Here is a 15,297-nt window from a genome sequence, read left to right as displayed (position 1 = left end):
CACAAATCAACATCTGAGCGTGCTCCGTAAGGCTCCGCTCCTTCACGGCAGGAGTTAACTTCTCACATCCATTTCCAAACACAGTGCAGAAAAAAAACCTCCCTAATGAGCAGACCTTCATCAGGCCGCCGGCGTGTCTGCAGGTTGGACATGTGAGACACGAGGAGACGCAGCAGAAAACTCTCAGTTCTCGGAGTCGGTTTGGTGAGTCTGGGCCTCGGAGCGAAGCGTTTGTATTTTTCTGTTTGATAATAAAAAACAGTGTAAGAATGTTCCTTTTTTGGCATTTAAACGTCTGTTTTGTTTGTATATTAGACTAAAAAACCTCAAAGAGCCGCTGTGTCACTTCGATGCGGACCGTCCTGCACGCGCACGACACTGAAGCTACGGACATGGAGACGATGGCCTCGCTATGACCTCTGACCCCCAAAACGCCTACTTTTATCATGTAACTAAAAGTCTCAGTGAGGAAACTCTTGTGCAGAGTTTTAAACTAAAACACAGCCGACTCCTGGTCCCAAAATCATCACCATGTTGTTAATCTGAAGCGGCGCTCTGACCGCGGCCGCCTGCAACAACAGGAAGAGCATCGTAGGAAAGAGTCAGATTTATAATTACACCTTTTTTTTTTAAAAACTTTTTAAAAAGTTAAAGAGTTACCTCCTGCTGCCCCCTCGCCGCACACTTCCTGCCGCCTCACTCACAGGAAACACGCTGACCTTTCAGCTTAAAAGTCTTTAAAAAAGTGTCTGTAGCTTTAAAAGCATCCCAGGCGTACAGACAGACAGCTGCACCGGCTCTCCTGGTTCGGTGTTTGATCGCAGACGGCCGGCAGCTGGAGCTCCTCCTCACCTCCAGGAGCAGGAAACGATGAGCAGGAGGCAGATCCTCCTCTGCAGTCTGCGGTCTCCGCAGCACGGAGGAGGAAAACTGACGGTGATGAGGAGGCAGCAGAAAGATCCCTGACAGAGAGAGAGGAGAGCTGAGGAGGAGAGGAGAGGAGAGGAGGAGGAGGAGGAGGAGGAGAGCTGAGGAGGAGAGGAGAGGAGAGGAGGAGGAGGAGAGGAGGAGAGGAGGAGGAGGAGGAGAGGAGGAGGAGGAGAGGAGAGAGCTGAGGAGGAGAGAGGAGAGGAGGAGGGAGAGGAGGAGGAGGAGAGAGGAGGAGGAGGAGAGGAGAGGAGGAGGAGGAGAGCTGAGGAGGAGAGGAGAGGAGAGGAGGAGGAGGAGGAGAGCTGAGGAGAGAGAGGAGGAGGAGAGGAGGAGGAGAGCTGAGGAGGAGGAGAGAGGAGGAGAGAGGAGAAAGGTCAGCGTGTTTCCTGGGAGTGAGGCGGCAGGAAGGGTGCGGGGGGGGGGAGGAGGAGGAGAGCTGAGGAGGAGAGGAGAGGAGGAGGAGGAGAGCTGAGGAGACGAGGAGGAGACAAGGAGAGAAGGAGACAAGGAGAGGAGGAGAGGTCCTGAGGAGTGACTGATGGAGGAAACAAAGAAGAACTGACAGAGTACAGATGAAAGAGAGAAGATGTGCAGATCCTGTCGGAGTGTGTGTGTGTGTGTGTGTGTGTGTGTGTGTGTGTGTGTGTGTGCGTGCATGTGTGTGTGTTATCAGCTGCAGTGGCAGAGCAGCAGTCCGGCCACCAGGGGGAGCAGGTTGAGCAGCAGGAGCCACAGAGTGATGGCGAGACCCGGAGAGCTGGAGCACGGGTCTGAAACAAACAAACAAACAAACAAACAAAAGATTAAACAGAAGTAAATGAATATCAGGAAAATCAATGGGGAGGAGAAACATAAAGTGTATAAATATAAAAATTAAAGAGCGATAATAACATACAATATCATCATTATTATTGTATTAAGTAATAAAATAAATATAAAATGTGTGTAGGAGTGGGGGAGGAGAAATAAATGAAAAATTTAGAATTTGATATGAAACATTTTTTATCATTAGTTTTTTCTGTACGTCACCATTCTTTAAAAAATTATTTATTATTCTTTTTTCTCTTTATTTTTTTTTATCTAAATTTATTTCTCATGTTTTAAAATACATTCCCAATTTCTCTTGTTTCCTTTTATGTACTGTTTTCAAAGTTATTACTATCATCATTCTTTGACTGTTTTCTTAATTATATTTATTAATTGAGCAGCTGCAGTGACCTGGTGGTGACAGCCTCTTTTACAACAATAAAACCTGCAGAAAAAAATAATCTGTCAAAGATTCTTTTGCTGTCGATCAGATCATCAATTAATTACATAACTGAATGTGTTTTAACACATTATTGGAGTTTTATGAGAAACATGTCAGGAAAAACTTTTTACAGCAATTACAGAGCTTTAATAATTAATGAAACAATTCTCTAAATTTCCCTGCTGGTGTTGCATTAAAAACAGAAATATCTGGATTTATCACCAACAGACAAACACCTAATTATCGGCTTCAGGTCATATTCTGTACCGCTGATAACGAACGGCTGTCAAACCATCAGCTGAACACTTTGAGCCGCTGTTTCAGAGGACGCTGGCACTGACCAATGGGGTGACTCCTGGAGGCGTTGAAGGGCGGCAACTGGTGTGGGAGGGGACAGTCGTCACAGAAGTCGGTGCAGGTGGGACAGATCAGGACGCCGTTGTAGACCCAGTCGTTGACTCGCACGCTGACGCTCAGCAGCTGACCTTTCCGGACGCAGAGGAAGGAGCGATCCTGAACGAACACCGTCAGGCCCTGAGGCGAGCACCACACCTGAAGACCAAAAAAAAATTAAAATTAAAAATTAATATTCAGATGTACTCTGAGGCGAGCACCACACCTGAAGACCAAAAAAAAATTAAAATTAAAAATTAATATTCAGATGTACTCTGAGGCGAGCACACCTGAAGACCAAAAAAATTTTTAAAAAATTAAAATTAAAATTAATATTCACATGTACTCTGAGGTGAGCACCACACCTTAAGAACAAAAAAATAATAATTCAAAATTAAAAATAAAATTCAGATGTACTCTGAGACGAGCACGCCACCTGGAGACCCAAAATTTAAAAAAAAAGATTAATATTCAAACATACTCTGAGCTGAGAACCACACCTGAAGATAAAAAAAATTAAAGAAAAATTAATATTCAGACGCACTCTGAGATGAGCATCACACCTGGAGACCAGCGTGACGTGAAACTTTTCATGAACACACCTTGTAGCATCCGGAGCCCCAGTCAGGGTAGGTCATCTTCCTGGTGCACTGCTCCATGACGAAGGCCGACTTCTGGTACAGACACACAGAGTCCGGTCCGTACTGCTCTGCCCCGTAGTTTCTCCACCGGTCTGAACACACACGCGCGCGCACACACACACACACACACACAAACACACACACACACACACACACACACACACACACACACACACACGTTTCATACTGACGACACTGGATCCACATTTCAGTTTTAATAATGAGATTAAAGCTGCAAGCAGTGCATTTTGAAGTCGATCAGATTAATCCTGTAGGACAAGTTCGCAAAACCACAAGGCCTGAAACCTCCAAAAATCAGCACCAAATTCAAAATTGCCAACTTCCTGTCGGGTTTGGGGGGTGGTCCAAGAGACTTTTTCGTGCGTCGACACATAAGTGTACCGATTTTCGTAAAAGGTTGGTTAAACTGGGCATTGGGGTTACACGTTAGGGGGCGCCGTGGAGCCATTTTGCCACATCTGTTTCCGAAATCATGAGTATTTGGGTGTGTTTAGGTCACCAAAATGCGCCACTGTATTCGTTACACTGAAATAATGTACTTATTTTACTTCACTTTCATGTAAAAAAATCTGTTTTTTTTTTAATTCCAAATCAAAATATTGAAATTCAGCTTTTTCTAATTAAGAAATTCCATATTTTTCTGCGTCGCTCAGCTACAAACTCTGCTCCCTTTAAACGTGGTCACATCAGACAGAGCACGCCGACACCCGAACGCCATGCCGTCAGCGGTAACCGTGGTGACGGTGGTGCGAGGATCACCTGGCTGGTTCTCCGACACTCGGCAGTACGAGTTCCTCTGATACTCTCCGCTCAGATGCCAACTGAACTCCTGACTGAAGGGACAGAAGTCCGCGATCTCCACGGCGCCGCCGAACAACGACAGCTCATCAGACGACACGTCAGGGATCCTCTCAAAATACTGACACACACACACACACACACACACACAGACAGTAGTGTAGCAGCGCAGCAAAACATAGTGGCATCATGACAAAAACCTGACATTTAAAGGATTGAAATTCTGAAAATTAAAGAATATTTGATATTTATGATTAGGACTGATGCTGGTTAAAAAAACCAACTCAATGAAAGAAAATCATATTATTGTATAATATTTTTATAGCCTGATTTTGAAAAGTGATTTTTTTTGTGCAGAAAATAATAATGTATAAAAATCAATATTGTTGCTAATGATTCATACCCCAGCTGTGATAATCAAAAAATAATAATCTACTTTGCATGTAGTATATTAAAAATAAATTCATAATTTTTTGTGTTGGTTTGTTTTTTTGCTCATTTGCTCTTTTGCTATATAAATGTGCATTTATATATTTTATACTTTTATTTCAGTCATTCACTGTATGTGTGTGTGTGTGTGTGTGTGTGTGTGTGTGTACCTGGTACTCCAGCGGCAGCTCCTGTGGGTATTTCTGCAGGTTGCAGACGGCCACGGCCAGCTGGTCCTGTCTGCAGGTCAGCTGCAGAGGAGACGCTCTCACTGTGTCGCAGTACGGCGTCACAGAGTGTCGTCTGCAGCACAAACACAACACAAACACAACCAATCTGAGATTTTCAGTCTGAAATTCACAAAGTCACAGTTTAAAAACACTCCCACACGTCATTATAACACAACAGCTTTTTAAAATAAATATATTAAAGCATAATCAGTTTCACTGCAGTAGGAGAACTTTAATATAACTTTGGGATTGTTCGTTTTTTATGTGATATGTTGGCGATTTGTTTTCTTTAAAACTATTTGGTGATCTGTTTAGAAAACATAACGTCATATTTTCTGTGTTATTATACAGGTTTGTGAAACAAAAGTCCATGACCAAAACTTTTTTCTATGTTTTCATGAAGCCTGATGCTGGAATTTTCATTTTTAGGTGAATATTCTCTGTGATGAGAGTTATATTGGAGTTATCATCACCTCTGTCTCTGCCGGTCCATCCAGAACTTGCAGCTCTTCATGACGAAGTCGCAGCCGAGGCCGCGGCCCCAGTCCAGCCTCTGAGCCAGGCTGTAGTTGGCTCGGTACCAGCCGCTGTCCTCCATGATGGCCAGCGTCAGCCGAGAAAACACGCGGTTCTGAGTGTGGGAGCCCGTCATCGCCTCGTTCTGATGGACCAACAGGAAGTGAGGATTAAAAAAAAAAAGGAGAAACAGGAAGCAAAGTGACAGAGAGACGGAGTGAGTTCACCTCCAGCAGTCTCTTCTCCCAGTGGTTCAGCTCAGTCCCCGTCCCTCCCTGGTTCTCCAGCTCCATCCCCTCCAGGATGGGACAGTTAAAGTGTCTCCTCGCCTCCTCCTGGAGGACAGACGGCTCAGTCAAACACCGACGAAAGTCCTTCACTTCGTCTGACGTCAGGCCGTTAACCTGACAGCGGTCACTGAGACGAGCTTTATATTTAATTTTTGCTTTGTAAAATGATAAAAAACCTGAATTGATTCTTAAAATAAAGTCCCTCTTTTCCACGTCCTCTTAACTATTCCCTCTGTCATGCTTCAGTGAAAGCTGCATGTTTTAAAACACATACAAATACTTTAAAAAGTGAAAAATAAAATACTTTAAATGTGGAATAAAGAACATCTGCTTCTTCTCCTATATTAAAAAAATCAACATCTATGAATCTGTAAATATGTTACATTTTCAATTTAAATTCTTAAATATCTGCACAGGTGAGAAGAGAAACACATTTTCCAGGTGAGTAGGACTTCAGGGTTATTATTCAGGTGAGGACGACAGAGACGAACGGTTTCTCACCACGACTCGGGGAGTGACGAGGACGTGGACTTGGTGTCGGACCATCATCCCTCCTCTGATGTCCCACAGCCGGCTGACCCTCCTGATCACCGCCTCACTCCACTGGTACAGACCCAGGCTGACACACACACACACACACACACACACACACACAAATAATGTCTCAAACAACAGCTGGGGACATGTCCAGCTGTCTCTTTATACTGTCTCTATCGTATACACTTACTTTCTGAAATTTGGATTAATAAGACCTCAAATCACCACTTTCACATGAAAATTCACAAATTTAATTATTTTTCAAACTGTTTAAAAACTGTTTTCAGTGTCCTTTCATTATTTTATTATTTATAGATTTGCTTGTCGGCCTGTATTATGTCCATTCTGTCAGTTTTCATGTGAAGCGTTCAGTGCTTATATCTTACTTATTGTAAAGGACTTTGTTTATTTATTGCATGAAAGGAGCTATATGAATAAAGATTATTATTATTATTATTACTTCTTTATTGCTGTTTACATCACAGCTTAGTCTTGCTCCATTACTGTGCACCTGCCTGCCACAAATATTTTCTATTTGATTTTCTATATTTTATCTTTATATTTTAAATTCTGCGCTGTTTCATGTCTAACATTTTTTTTCTTTTACATTTTTCTCTTTCTAAACATATCTGTGCAGCATTCGAATGAAAACCCGACTTTTTTTGGACATGACAATAAAGAACTTGAAACACAAAGAGTGCTTACCTCTCGTTGAAGGCGGGCAGGCCGCTGGTGAAGCGAGGCGTCAGAGGTTTCCCCTCGTCGTCGTGGTAGAAGGCGAACAGACCAGCTGAGAAGCCCTGGTGGAAAGAAGAGGAGCAGCACACAGACGGCATTTACATCCACACAAATCAGCCACATTTACAGACTTCCTGCAGCCAGTTGGGTTTAGTCTTTTTAAGATTTCTTTAATACAGCTCAAAACAAAACAAATTAAGACCAATTTACAGTAACAAAAATTTAAGGTAAAAAACTGATATGATATAAGATATGCCTCAATTTATTAAGAAAAACACATTTCCCCAGTATAATGTATTGTAACAAGTGCAAGAGTCAATGTAATATAATAGAAATTGACAAAAATTGAAAAAAGAAAATTAACTTCATACAATAAGAATATGAAAAATTAAATAGATACAAAACATTAAGTCTCGTAAAAAAAATCTGCGTAAATTATATAGTACAAACTAACTGTGAATGTTATATAATAAAAATCTGAAAATAAAAGTACCTTCGTGAAAAAACACATGATAAATGAAATAAAAACAAATATACATTAATCCAGTAACAAAATCTGTTTAAAATGTATGATAGAAAAAAAACAAATAGTCAATTTAATATTATAAAAATAGAATGAAATAGAATCACAGAATAATCAAAATGCTAAAATGCTTTGTATAAAAGCATCTGTATAAAATGAAATTGGGTGTTTAGTAAAGCAATTTGATCACAGTGCCCGTTAAAGGGTTAAAGTTCCAAACAATTTTGCCCAAATATTTGCTGCAACATAAAAAAGCCCCAGCAGGTCGATTGACACAAAGTGGTACTGACCAGAGCGTGGATGATCTCATGTTTGACGGTGGACAGCATCCCTTCAAACTCCTGAGGCTGAGACGAGATCATCGCCGGACACAGGTTGGCGTAGCCTGCTATAGGTCTGCAGACACAGGAAGAAATCAGGGAGAAGTTGCAGGATTTGATAGCGAGGGCGTCCTGAGAAGTCACACATTCATTTCTATGCAGATGATACTCTGTTATATCTTCCTGTCAAACCTACTGAAGCATGTATTTTAGTTTCCATGAAAGAAACAAATCTATGTCTCAAGTTTAAAGACAAACCAGGAGAACGCAAGGAACAAGACTGACTAACAGCTGAGGAAACAGAATAGAATAGAGTAGAACAGAATGCCTTTCTTGTCATTAAACAGCTGTACGATAAAATTTAAGTGCAAGTACGCCTGGTGCAAAGGAAATATAAATGATAAAATGAGCGACTCAACAACTCACACATATAAACTAAACTTGTAACAGCAGTAAATAATTAGATATTGCACAGTCAGTGTGTTGCATAATTCCAGCAGGATAATAGTATTATTGTACCCAGCCGTGATTACAATCAGATTTTTTATTCCATTTTTACCATGTTACTTTTATTTATACCTGTAGCTGCGACAGAGAGACTCATTTCTTAATTTAACGGCAAAATCATAGTGTTTATCAGCCAATCACAGTACTTGACGCACAAAGAAGACAAAGACTGAATTGATTTTATAGTTGTTTTTTTAAGAACATATGTAAGAAAGCGCAGTTAAACAAATTACTTTGTTTGGTCCTCCTCACCTGTCCAGCGCTGCCTCCAGTTGGCAGTACGCAGCGTAGGCCACTATGTTCTCCTGCCCGCAGCGCTCTGTGGTGATGCCGCTGACATAGAGCACAAAGTCAGACCCTTCCACCCCGGGGCCGTCTGGGGACCCCATAGGGCCGCATGACTTCCCTGATTCACTGCACACCTTACATTGCTGGGAGGGAAACAGACAGTAGAGGTGAATGAAGAGGGAGAGAGAAGGTATCACAATAAAGGATGTGATTAGTGGGCATAATACAGATTTACATTTCTATGCAGATAACGCAAAGTTATTTCTTCCTGTCGACCCTCCAGATTCCTGTAGTGTGGTTGCCCTAAAGCAGTGATAATCAAATCTGGCCCCCGACGGGTGCGGGGGGGTGAGTATCCCTGATATACAGGTTTCATTTTTATGCAGATGATGCACAGTTCTATCTTCCTGAAAACCCCTCTGATTCCCGTAGTTTGGTTGCCTTTAAGGAACCTGATTATGTCTGATTAGTTTTTGAGTATTTTTTACTAACGGAGCCGGATCTAAAGGTAAAACTCCTCTGCAGTGCACAGACAAACCTTTTGCACATTTTTAAAGTTATAAGTTACATTTTCAACCAACGCCTCCTTCCTGGTGTTTTACTTTCAGATTTTGGATCGTGTACCTCGCATGTTCAGCAGGAACAACAGGCAGCGGAAGGAAAGGTTGCAGCACTATCATTAGCTCCTGCTCAGCATCTACAATAACCATAATGAGATTAAGAACCTGACAATAGCCTTCTTTTACCCCTTTAACCCTTCACTCTGCCAGTCCCTCCCTTCGTCAGTCCATCTCTCTACCTGCCTCCCTATTCTGGTCTTTTCCAGACTTTTACAGTCTGTATTGTTCTTCAGTTGCATCTAACACAATCCTCCTCAATCTCGGATCGACCTCTGAAAAAGTAGATCCCTCTATCATCACAGAGCACCCCTAAAAAAATATCTTAGCATCAAAATTTGTCACTGATTGGGACCACTGTTCACCTTTAAAAATCTTTACCAGTCCTTTTCTCTGTGGTGTCCCACAGGGATCCATCTTTGGCCCATTTATGTTCTCTCCATATCTGCTACGCTTGGGTCGCATACATTGTAATTATGATAACCAGTCCTCTCTTTTGTCTTTAATGTGGAGCACTTTGTGACTTTTAACCACCAAAAGGCACAAAGACTCAAAATAACACTAAAAGCGATGATTATTTATCTGAAACAGCTGTTATGGCTAAAATGTAACAACTTGGAACTTTGTTTTGAAAAGCTGAAAACTTGAAGGCAAGTTTTGATTTTTATTAGATTATGCTTTATGTGTTGCACTCCCTGACCTGCAGGTGGTGCTGTGGTACGACAACCGGGCCGCACCGTGTGACGTCTGCACAGGCGTCCTGGCAGTAACGATGAGGGTCATCTCTCTTCCTCAGATACTGGTTGGTTGCACATTGTCTGACATGACAGAGACAACAAACACTTAACTCTGCAGCGTGGTTACAGGACAAAACACTTTTTCAGCTCCCTGAGTTTATCATGAGGAACAATTATTTATCAAATTTATTTCACCTTTGGGGATGCAAATTGCACCAAAAACGATTACCATAAAAATATAGTTTTAAAAATGATTCCAACTCAAGTGGATGGCAGAGTCCACACAACTATACCAACAACAAATCCAGACCACAAAACGTCCTTTTGTTAATGCTGAAAAAGATATATGACGCGGTGGACTGTTTTAACTGTTTGGTTTTCTTTTTGTTGTTATTCCTGTGATTTTAGTCATCGATGATTGATTTGTCTCGCTGACTGTACCAGATTCTGGCCAGTAGATTGTGCTGCTGACTGCTATCAGGAGAAGAAGATGAAGGAAAAAACATCACCTTAATATGAAGATTTATAGGCGACAGAACCAACTCTGAATTTAAATCCAAATGAATTTAAAGTGTTCAGTTTGGGTGTCATCAGCACATTTCAGGGACATTTTTCTGCAAAATAAAGTTTCAGGAGTGTTTACAATATCGGCTTCTTAACTGCAGCTTCTGTCTTTCATTTAGGATTCAGGAGCAACCTTTAACATGGTAGAATCACTCAGTCACGTCTATTAACAGCTGTATGGACTATAATTGGGCTGCAGATGACACAGAAAAGTAATTTTCCCTGCGATATGCAGCCAAGCGCTCTCTGACACTGATGGGGTCTCTGAAGTTGGTTTTGTCTTTACTGATGTCTTTTTTGACCATCGCCACAATGATGTTGACACACACCAAAGGATGAATGAAACTTGTCTTCAAAAGTGTGTGAAGTGTTTATATTCTCCCCATTTCTGTCATCTTTGAAGAATTTGGTGAAGCCATGTCCTTGTAGTTTTCTGTTTGTTTCTCCTCAGCCTCCTCGCAGCGTACAGCAGCAGCTCATCAACATCCATTTTTGTGGGGTACGTGGCATGTGCTCTGCACCGCTGTTTACAGAACGTTATCGTTTATCAGTGTGGATTCTCAGATCGTCATCATTATGGTTACGGTTATAGTGCTTGGTGTGGACGGCCCTTCAGGGTAGTGCCAAAGGTTAGATAAACTAGAGGATAGTAAAAGTTTCTCAACATCCACTTTCCAACCTAGCAGCAAAAACAAAGGCGAAATGTGGACTGCATGAGGCCAGTGATGTTGTGGACCCTCATCTGTAATTTAAAAACATGGTGATAAAACAGGCCACATACCTGCTGAGCAGCACAGGTCCCACGCGGCGCCTCACACTGAAGGCCCTCTGCAGGTAGTCGATGGCCTGAGGAAACAGCTTATCCTGAGGAGGAAACACACAAAGTAACACTGATCCAGTCTGAGGCACCTCTGATCAACCACTAAAGAAAGGAAGCCAACATGGGAGGAATTTAACATCCACAACAAACCAATGTAAAGAAACTACTGATGTGTTTTGAGCTGCAGTCCCCCTGATGGCCACTAGATGCTGCCGCTGAGAGGACTTAAAAACGAAGCCTATAAACATAAAGTGGATTGTAGCCGCTGCACAGCAACAGATCAGGGCTAGGCATTTTTAGCAGCAATCGGCAGATGAATTGGAAGACAATGAACAACTCGGCATCATAATGTGCAATTGTGCATCACGAGGGTTAAATTCACAAGCTCAGACACCAAGGACGAGTCACTATCCCTGAGCGCTCCGTGCCGAGAGAAACCAGAGAAGGCTTCACACTGTGACTGAGCCGACCACCAGGGGGCAGGATATCAGCTGTCTGTGCATGGAACGGCAAATTTCAAACTGCTACCAAAAACAAACTTATCTAAACTAAACTCTGAGATTTTCCCAAAGACTGCAATGGTTTACAATCTACCATGACAGCAAAGTTGTTTTGATAAAAACACAGTGATGGACCTAATAACATATGTACCACAGTGAAATGTGCAAAAGTTTCAAAAGTTGGATCTCAACAGCGAGTTTACAATTTCCTTTGTGGTCATTTTGAAAAAATCCCCTTCTTTGTTTATAATGTGCACAAGGATGCACACATGCAGGCGTGGCTGTTACAGTTCACAGTCTGTCACCAAGTAAAGCTCTTCAGCTAATCTTTTTAACCCTTAAGGCCAGCCTTAATATCACATACACTGGTATCGCTCTGCGAACAAAATGTGCTTCTCAAAATCAAGCTTTAAAAAGATTTTACAGTAATATTATTTTTCTACTTTCATTGAGTTTATTCTTTTAACTAACATCAGTCCTAATCATAAATATCGAATATTTGTTTATTTTCTGATTTTTAATTCTTTAAATGCCAGGATTTTGTCATGATGCCACTATGTTTTTAGATGAAAAAAATCCATATGCCAAATATGGTCAAAATGACCTCATCAGGTGGAAAATAGTCAAAACGACAAATTCAGAGTCAAAAGCCCAGAATGACACCCAGAAATAATACAAGTCCTGTTTTTCTGCTTTGATGGCTGTGGGATCCAAAATGTCAGTTTGAATGGTTAATAAACAATCTTGCCAAAATGTATGCCATATGCATGGACACAGTCAAAATTATCAAAAAATGAAGAATAAAAAGCATGTAAAATGTTCCTCACCTTTACCAGCCTCCTCTTGTCTGCAGGAAGCCTGTGGAGAGAGAGTACATCACATCGCTTTACGCACCTTCAACACAAAGTGGGAAAACTGGTCCTGAAACTGTGAATCTCAGGCCGCAGCTTTAACGTTATTTTCTGAGGGCTGCAGACTGTCTGAGAGCTTCCAGCATTACTGACAATAGTCCTGTTCACAGTTACGCGCTGACACATGCAGCGTGTTGTCTCTGCTCATGTTAGTGGAGTTCTTACTGGTCGACGCTGTAGTCGTAGATGATCTTAATCTTCAGCTGCAGGTTGTCGGGGGAGCTCCTCTTCGTCAGACGCTCAGGCTTCAAGTACACATGATGGACAACCTAAAAGAGGCACAGAGAAATTATTAGAAACTGAAGATATTCAATAGTAATATTCACTCAGTTTCCAGTTTATTTGGTACACCTATCTAGTTTCAGGGTTCATACACATTTTTACCGATATATTATCAGGACTTTTCAATGAATATGAGGCAAATTTCAAGAGCAAACATTCTCTGAAACTATCGTCGGAAATCCTAAATTTTCAAAGACACTGCACTTTACACTGCCTTTTAAATCTGGTCTATTAACGTATAACACAGTTATGACTGTATTGTTTTTTTTCTTTGTTTCTTTCTTTCAGAAATATGTTTCCTAACAAAAATTCTACAAATTGACAAATTGTTTACATAATACCTTAATTTATTCATGTAACATTATGTCTTTAATTGAAATTCTGACTTCTTGTATTCTTCTTCTTAAAATATTATAAATATTTCCCTCAACATTTAGACTTAATTCCCATAACATTATGACTCTTTTAAATGACCAATTAAATGTTGCAATATTATGAATGGCTTTATTTCTCATAATATTTTGACAATACAAAAAAGTTTGGACAATGTGTCAGACTTTAATACAAACAGAATGCAATCATCTGAAATTATATAATGTATTCAATTGAATACAGTACAAAGAGAAGATATTTAGTGTTCAAGCGGATTTTTATTTTATTATTATATTATTATTATTATAGTCAATGTTAGGTTTGCAAAGATGTGTCTTTTAATCTGAAGAGGTTTGGCCGGAAGTGTAGTTTTTGTTGTTGCTAGGGGAAACGGGTTAAAGTGATCAGCTGTGTGATGAATGAATATTGAAGTGTCTGTTATTTGCTGTAAATGTCTCTGACAGACTCAGTAAACTCGGTAAACATCATCATTAGCCTCCTCTCAGCCTGTTAGCCGGCTGGCTAACTGTGCGGCTAATCTAGTTTAGGAAGCTAACTGGACGCGGAGCTCAAAAACAAACATTTCAGCTCAGATAACCGGAACAGAAACCGCTGTTGGCTCCAGCGGCTGTAAAAACGTGGATTTAAACACATCGCGATTCTGTAAAGTTGTTATTTTGTCACACGGCATTAAAAAAGACGTTAATTATCCGCCGCAGCTAGCGTGCTAACTAGCCGCCACAGAGCTGCAGCTAGCCGGGTTAGCTCGGAGCGATCACCGGGGCTCACCTCCTCGGGAGACGGGACTCGGTGTCTGCACGTCCCGTGGCAGCTCACGGACACAGCCAGGATGGAGAGGACGAGGGCAGGGCCGAGGAACCGGGACGCGGACGGCTTGCCGGCAGCCCCGCTCAGCCTCGGCTCCATCCTCCGACCAGCAGTCCGACAAGCGGGGCTCGGCAGCCCGCAGTCAGCAGCACCTCCGCCGGTCCGGTGGTCCCCTCGGTGCTCGGTCCGGTCATCGCTCGCAGGGTGAATCAGAGCATGTCAGCATCCCGTATAACTCCGGACGGTTCAGTGCGAGGAGGACAGACAGTAGAGAGGCAGAAACACCGGCCGGTAAACGGTAAAACCTGCTGCTCCTCCGGTCCTCCGGTCAGCTGCTGCTCGGCGTCAGCGGACAGGGGCGGGGCCTACCTGGAAGGGCGGGGCCTCAATCCGATACTTTTGCAGTTTTTTGCAGGTTTAAATTTGTTGAACAAATAAACAAAAGAAATAATTTAATCATCGGCTTGGTAAGTGAATATGTCCAGCAGCTAAATACATAAATGTATTCATTAGCTGAATAAATATAATGAATATATAATATAATTAATATTAATTTATAACGAGGCCGGCTCTACGCAGGGGCAAGAGGGGGCAGCGCCCCCTAAAATAAATGTCTTGCCCCCTCAAATCAAAATTTTAGAAGTTGAGAAAGCACATTTTTAATATACTCGCAAAATGAATACATTACAAGTTGACAAAATTATCTGCAGTAGCGGAAAAATCCGCCGAAAAGGGGACACGAAGACGATATAGTATCAGCTTCCTCTCATCTATCTGTCCCTCCGCTGTGTGTGTATTCACAGGCTGGTCAGCGCACACACACACACACACACACACACACACACACACACACACACCTCCCCTCAGCCCTCAGTAAACATCCACTGTTAGTATGCAAATGAGCCAAGACGGAGCCGGACAGTGTGGTGTCAGCTCTCAGCTCTCAGCTCTCAGCTTTCGGGTTTCAGCGTAAGACTTTAGATAGATTTAGATAGATAGATAGATAGATAGATAGATAGATAGATAGATAGATAGACGACTTTATTGATCCCCGGAGGGAAATTTAGTTGTCACAGCAGCTTGGCACGTAAGACATACAGAGACATACATAGAAAAATAAGAAGAATAATAGAAGATAGAAATAGACATAAATATATAAAAAATAGAATAAATAGAAAGCGGAGGTAGTGCAGCTGCGTTTTCTCAGTTACAAGCACAGAAATGAGTCCACGTCCACTGCACGTGACAGACTGAGG

The 15,297-nt window shown here is 41.8% G+C and overlaps 1 protein-coding gene across 1 annotated transcript; it reads right to left on the bottom strand.

Annotated features, from left to right (window-relative positions):
* Positions 1–1,398: 1,398 nt before the first annotated feature.
* On the bottom strand, positions 1,399–14,354 carry lmln (leishmanolysin-like (metallopeptidase M8 family)). The gene is made up of 16 exons (XM_042494896.1): positions 14,003–14,354; positions 12,725–12,828; positions 12,476–12,506; positions 11,110–11,192; positions 9,728–9,845; positions 8,375–8,553; positions 7,586–7,691; positions 6,740–6,834; positions 5,999–6,116; positions 5,435–5,542; positions 5,165–5,352; positions 4,632–4,764; positions 3,994–4,153; positions 3,175–3,305; positions 2,521–2,731; positions 1,399–1,700 (listed from the first exon to the last, which is right to left on the bottom strand). Exons 1-16 carry the CDS (start codon positions 14,138–14,140, stop codon positions 1,600–1,602), a joined length of 2,004 nt encoding a protein of 667 aa, XP_042350830.1. The 5' UTR covers positions 14,141–14,354; the 3' UTR covers positions 1,399–1,599.
* Positions 14,355–15,297: the final 943 nt, after the last annotated feature.

This window comes from Plectropomus leopardus, chromosome 10 (assembly GCF_008729295.1).
Source record: "Plectropomus leopardus isolate mb chromosome 10, YSFRI_Pleo_2.0, whole genome shotgun sequence".
Taxonomy (NCBI): domain Eukaryota; kingdom Metazoa; phylum Chordata; class Actinopteri; order Perciformes; family Serranidae; genus Plectropomus; species Plectropomus leopardus.
This window is presented reverse-complemented; position numbering and strand designations above follow the sequence as displayed.

Bases quoted from the DNA above. Each gene is read 5' to 3' on its own strand.
- lmln (XM_042494896.1), bottom strand. From the start codon at position 14,140: ATGGAGCCGAGGCTGAGCGGGGCTGCCGGCAAGCCGTCCGCGTCCCGG. The intron at 6,117-6,739 runs GTAAGCACTCTT...TGTGTGTGTCAG, and splicing joins CTGCCCGCCTTCAACGAGAG to CCTGGGTCTGTACCAGTGGA. The intron at 4,154-4,631 runs GTACACACACAC...TGTGTGTGTCAG, and splicing joins AGCTGCCGCTGGAGTACCAG to TATTTTGAGAGGATCCCTGA.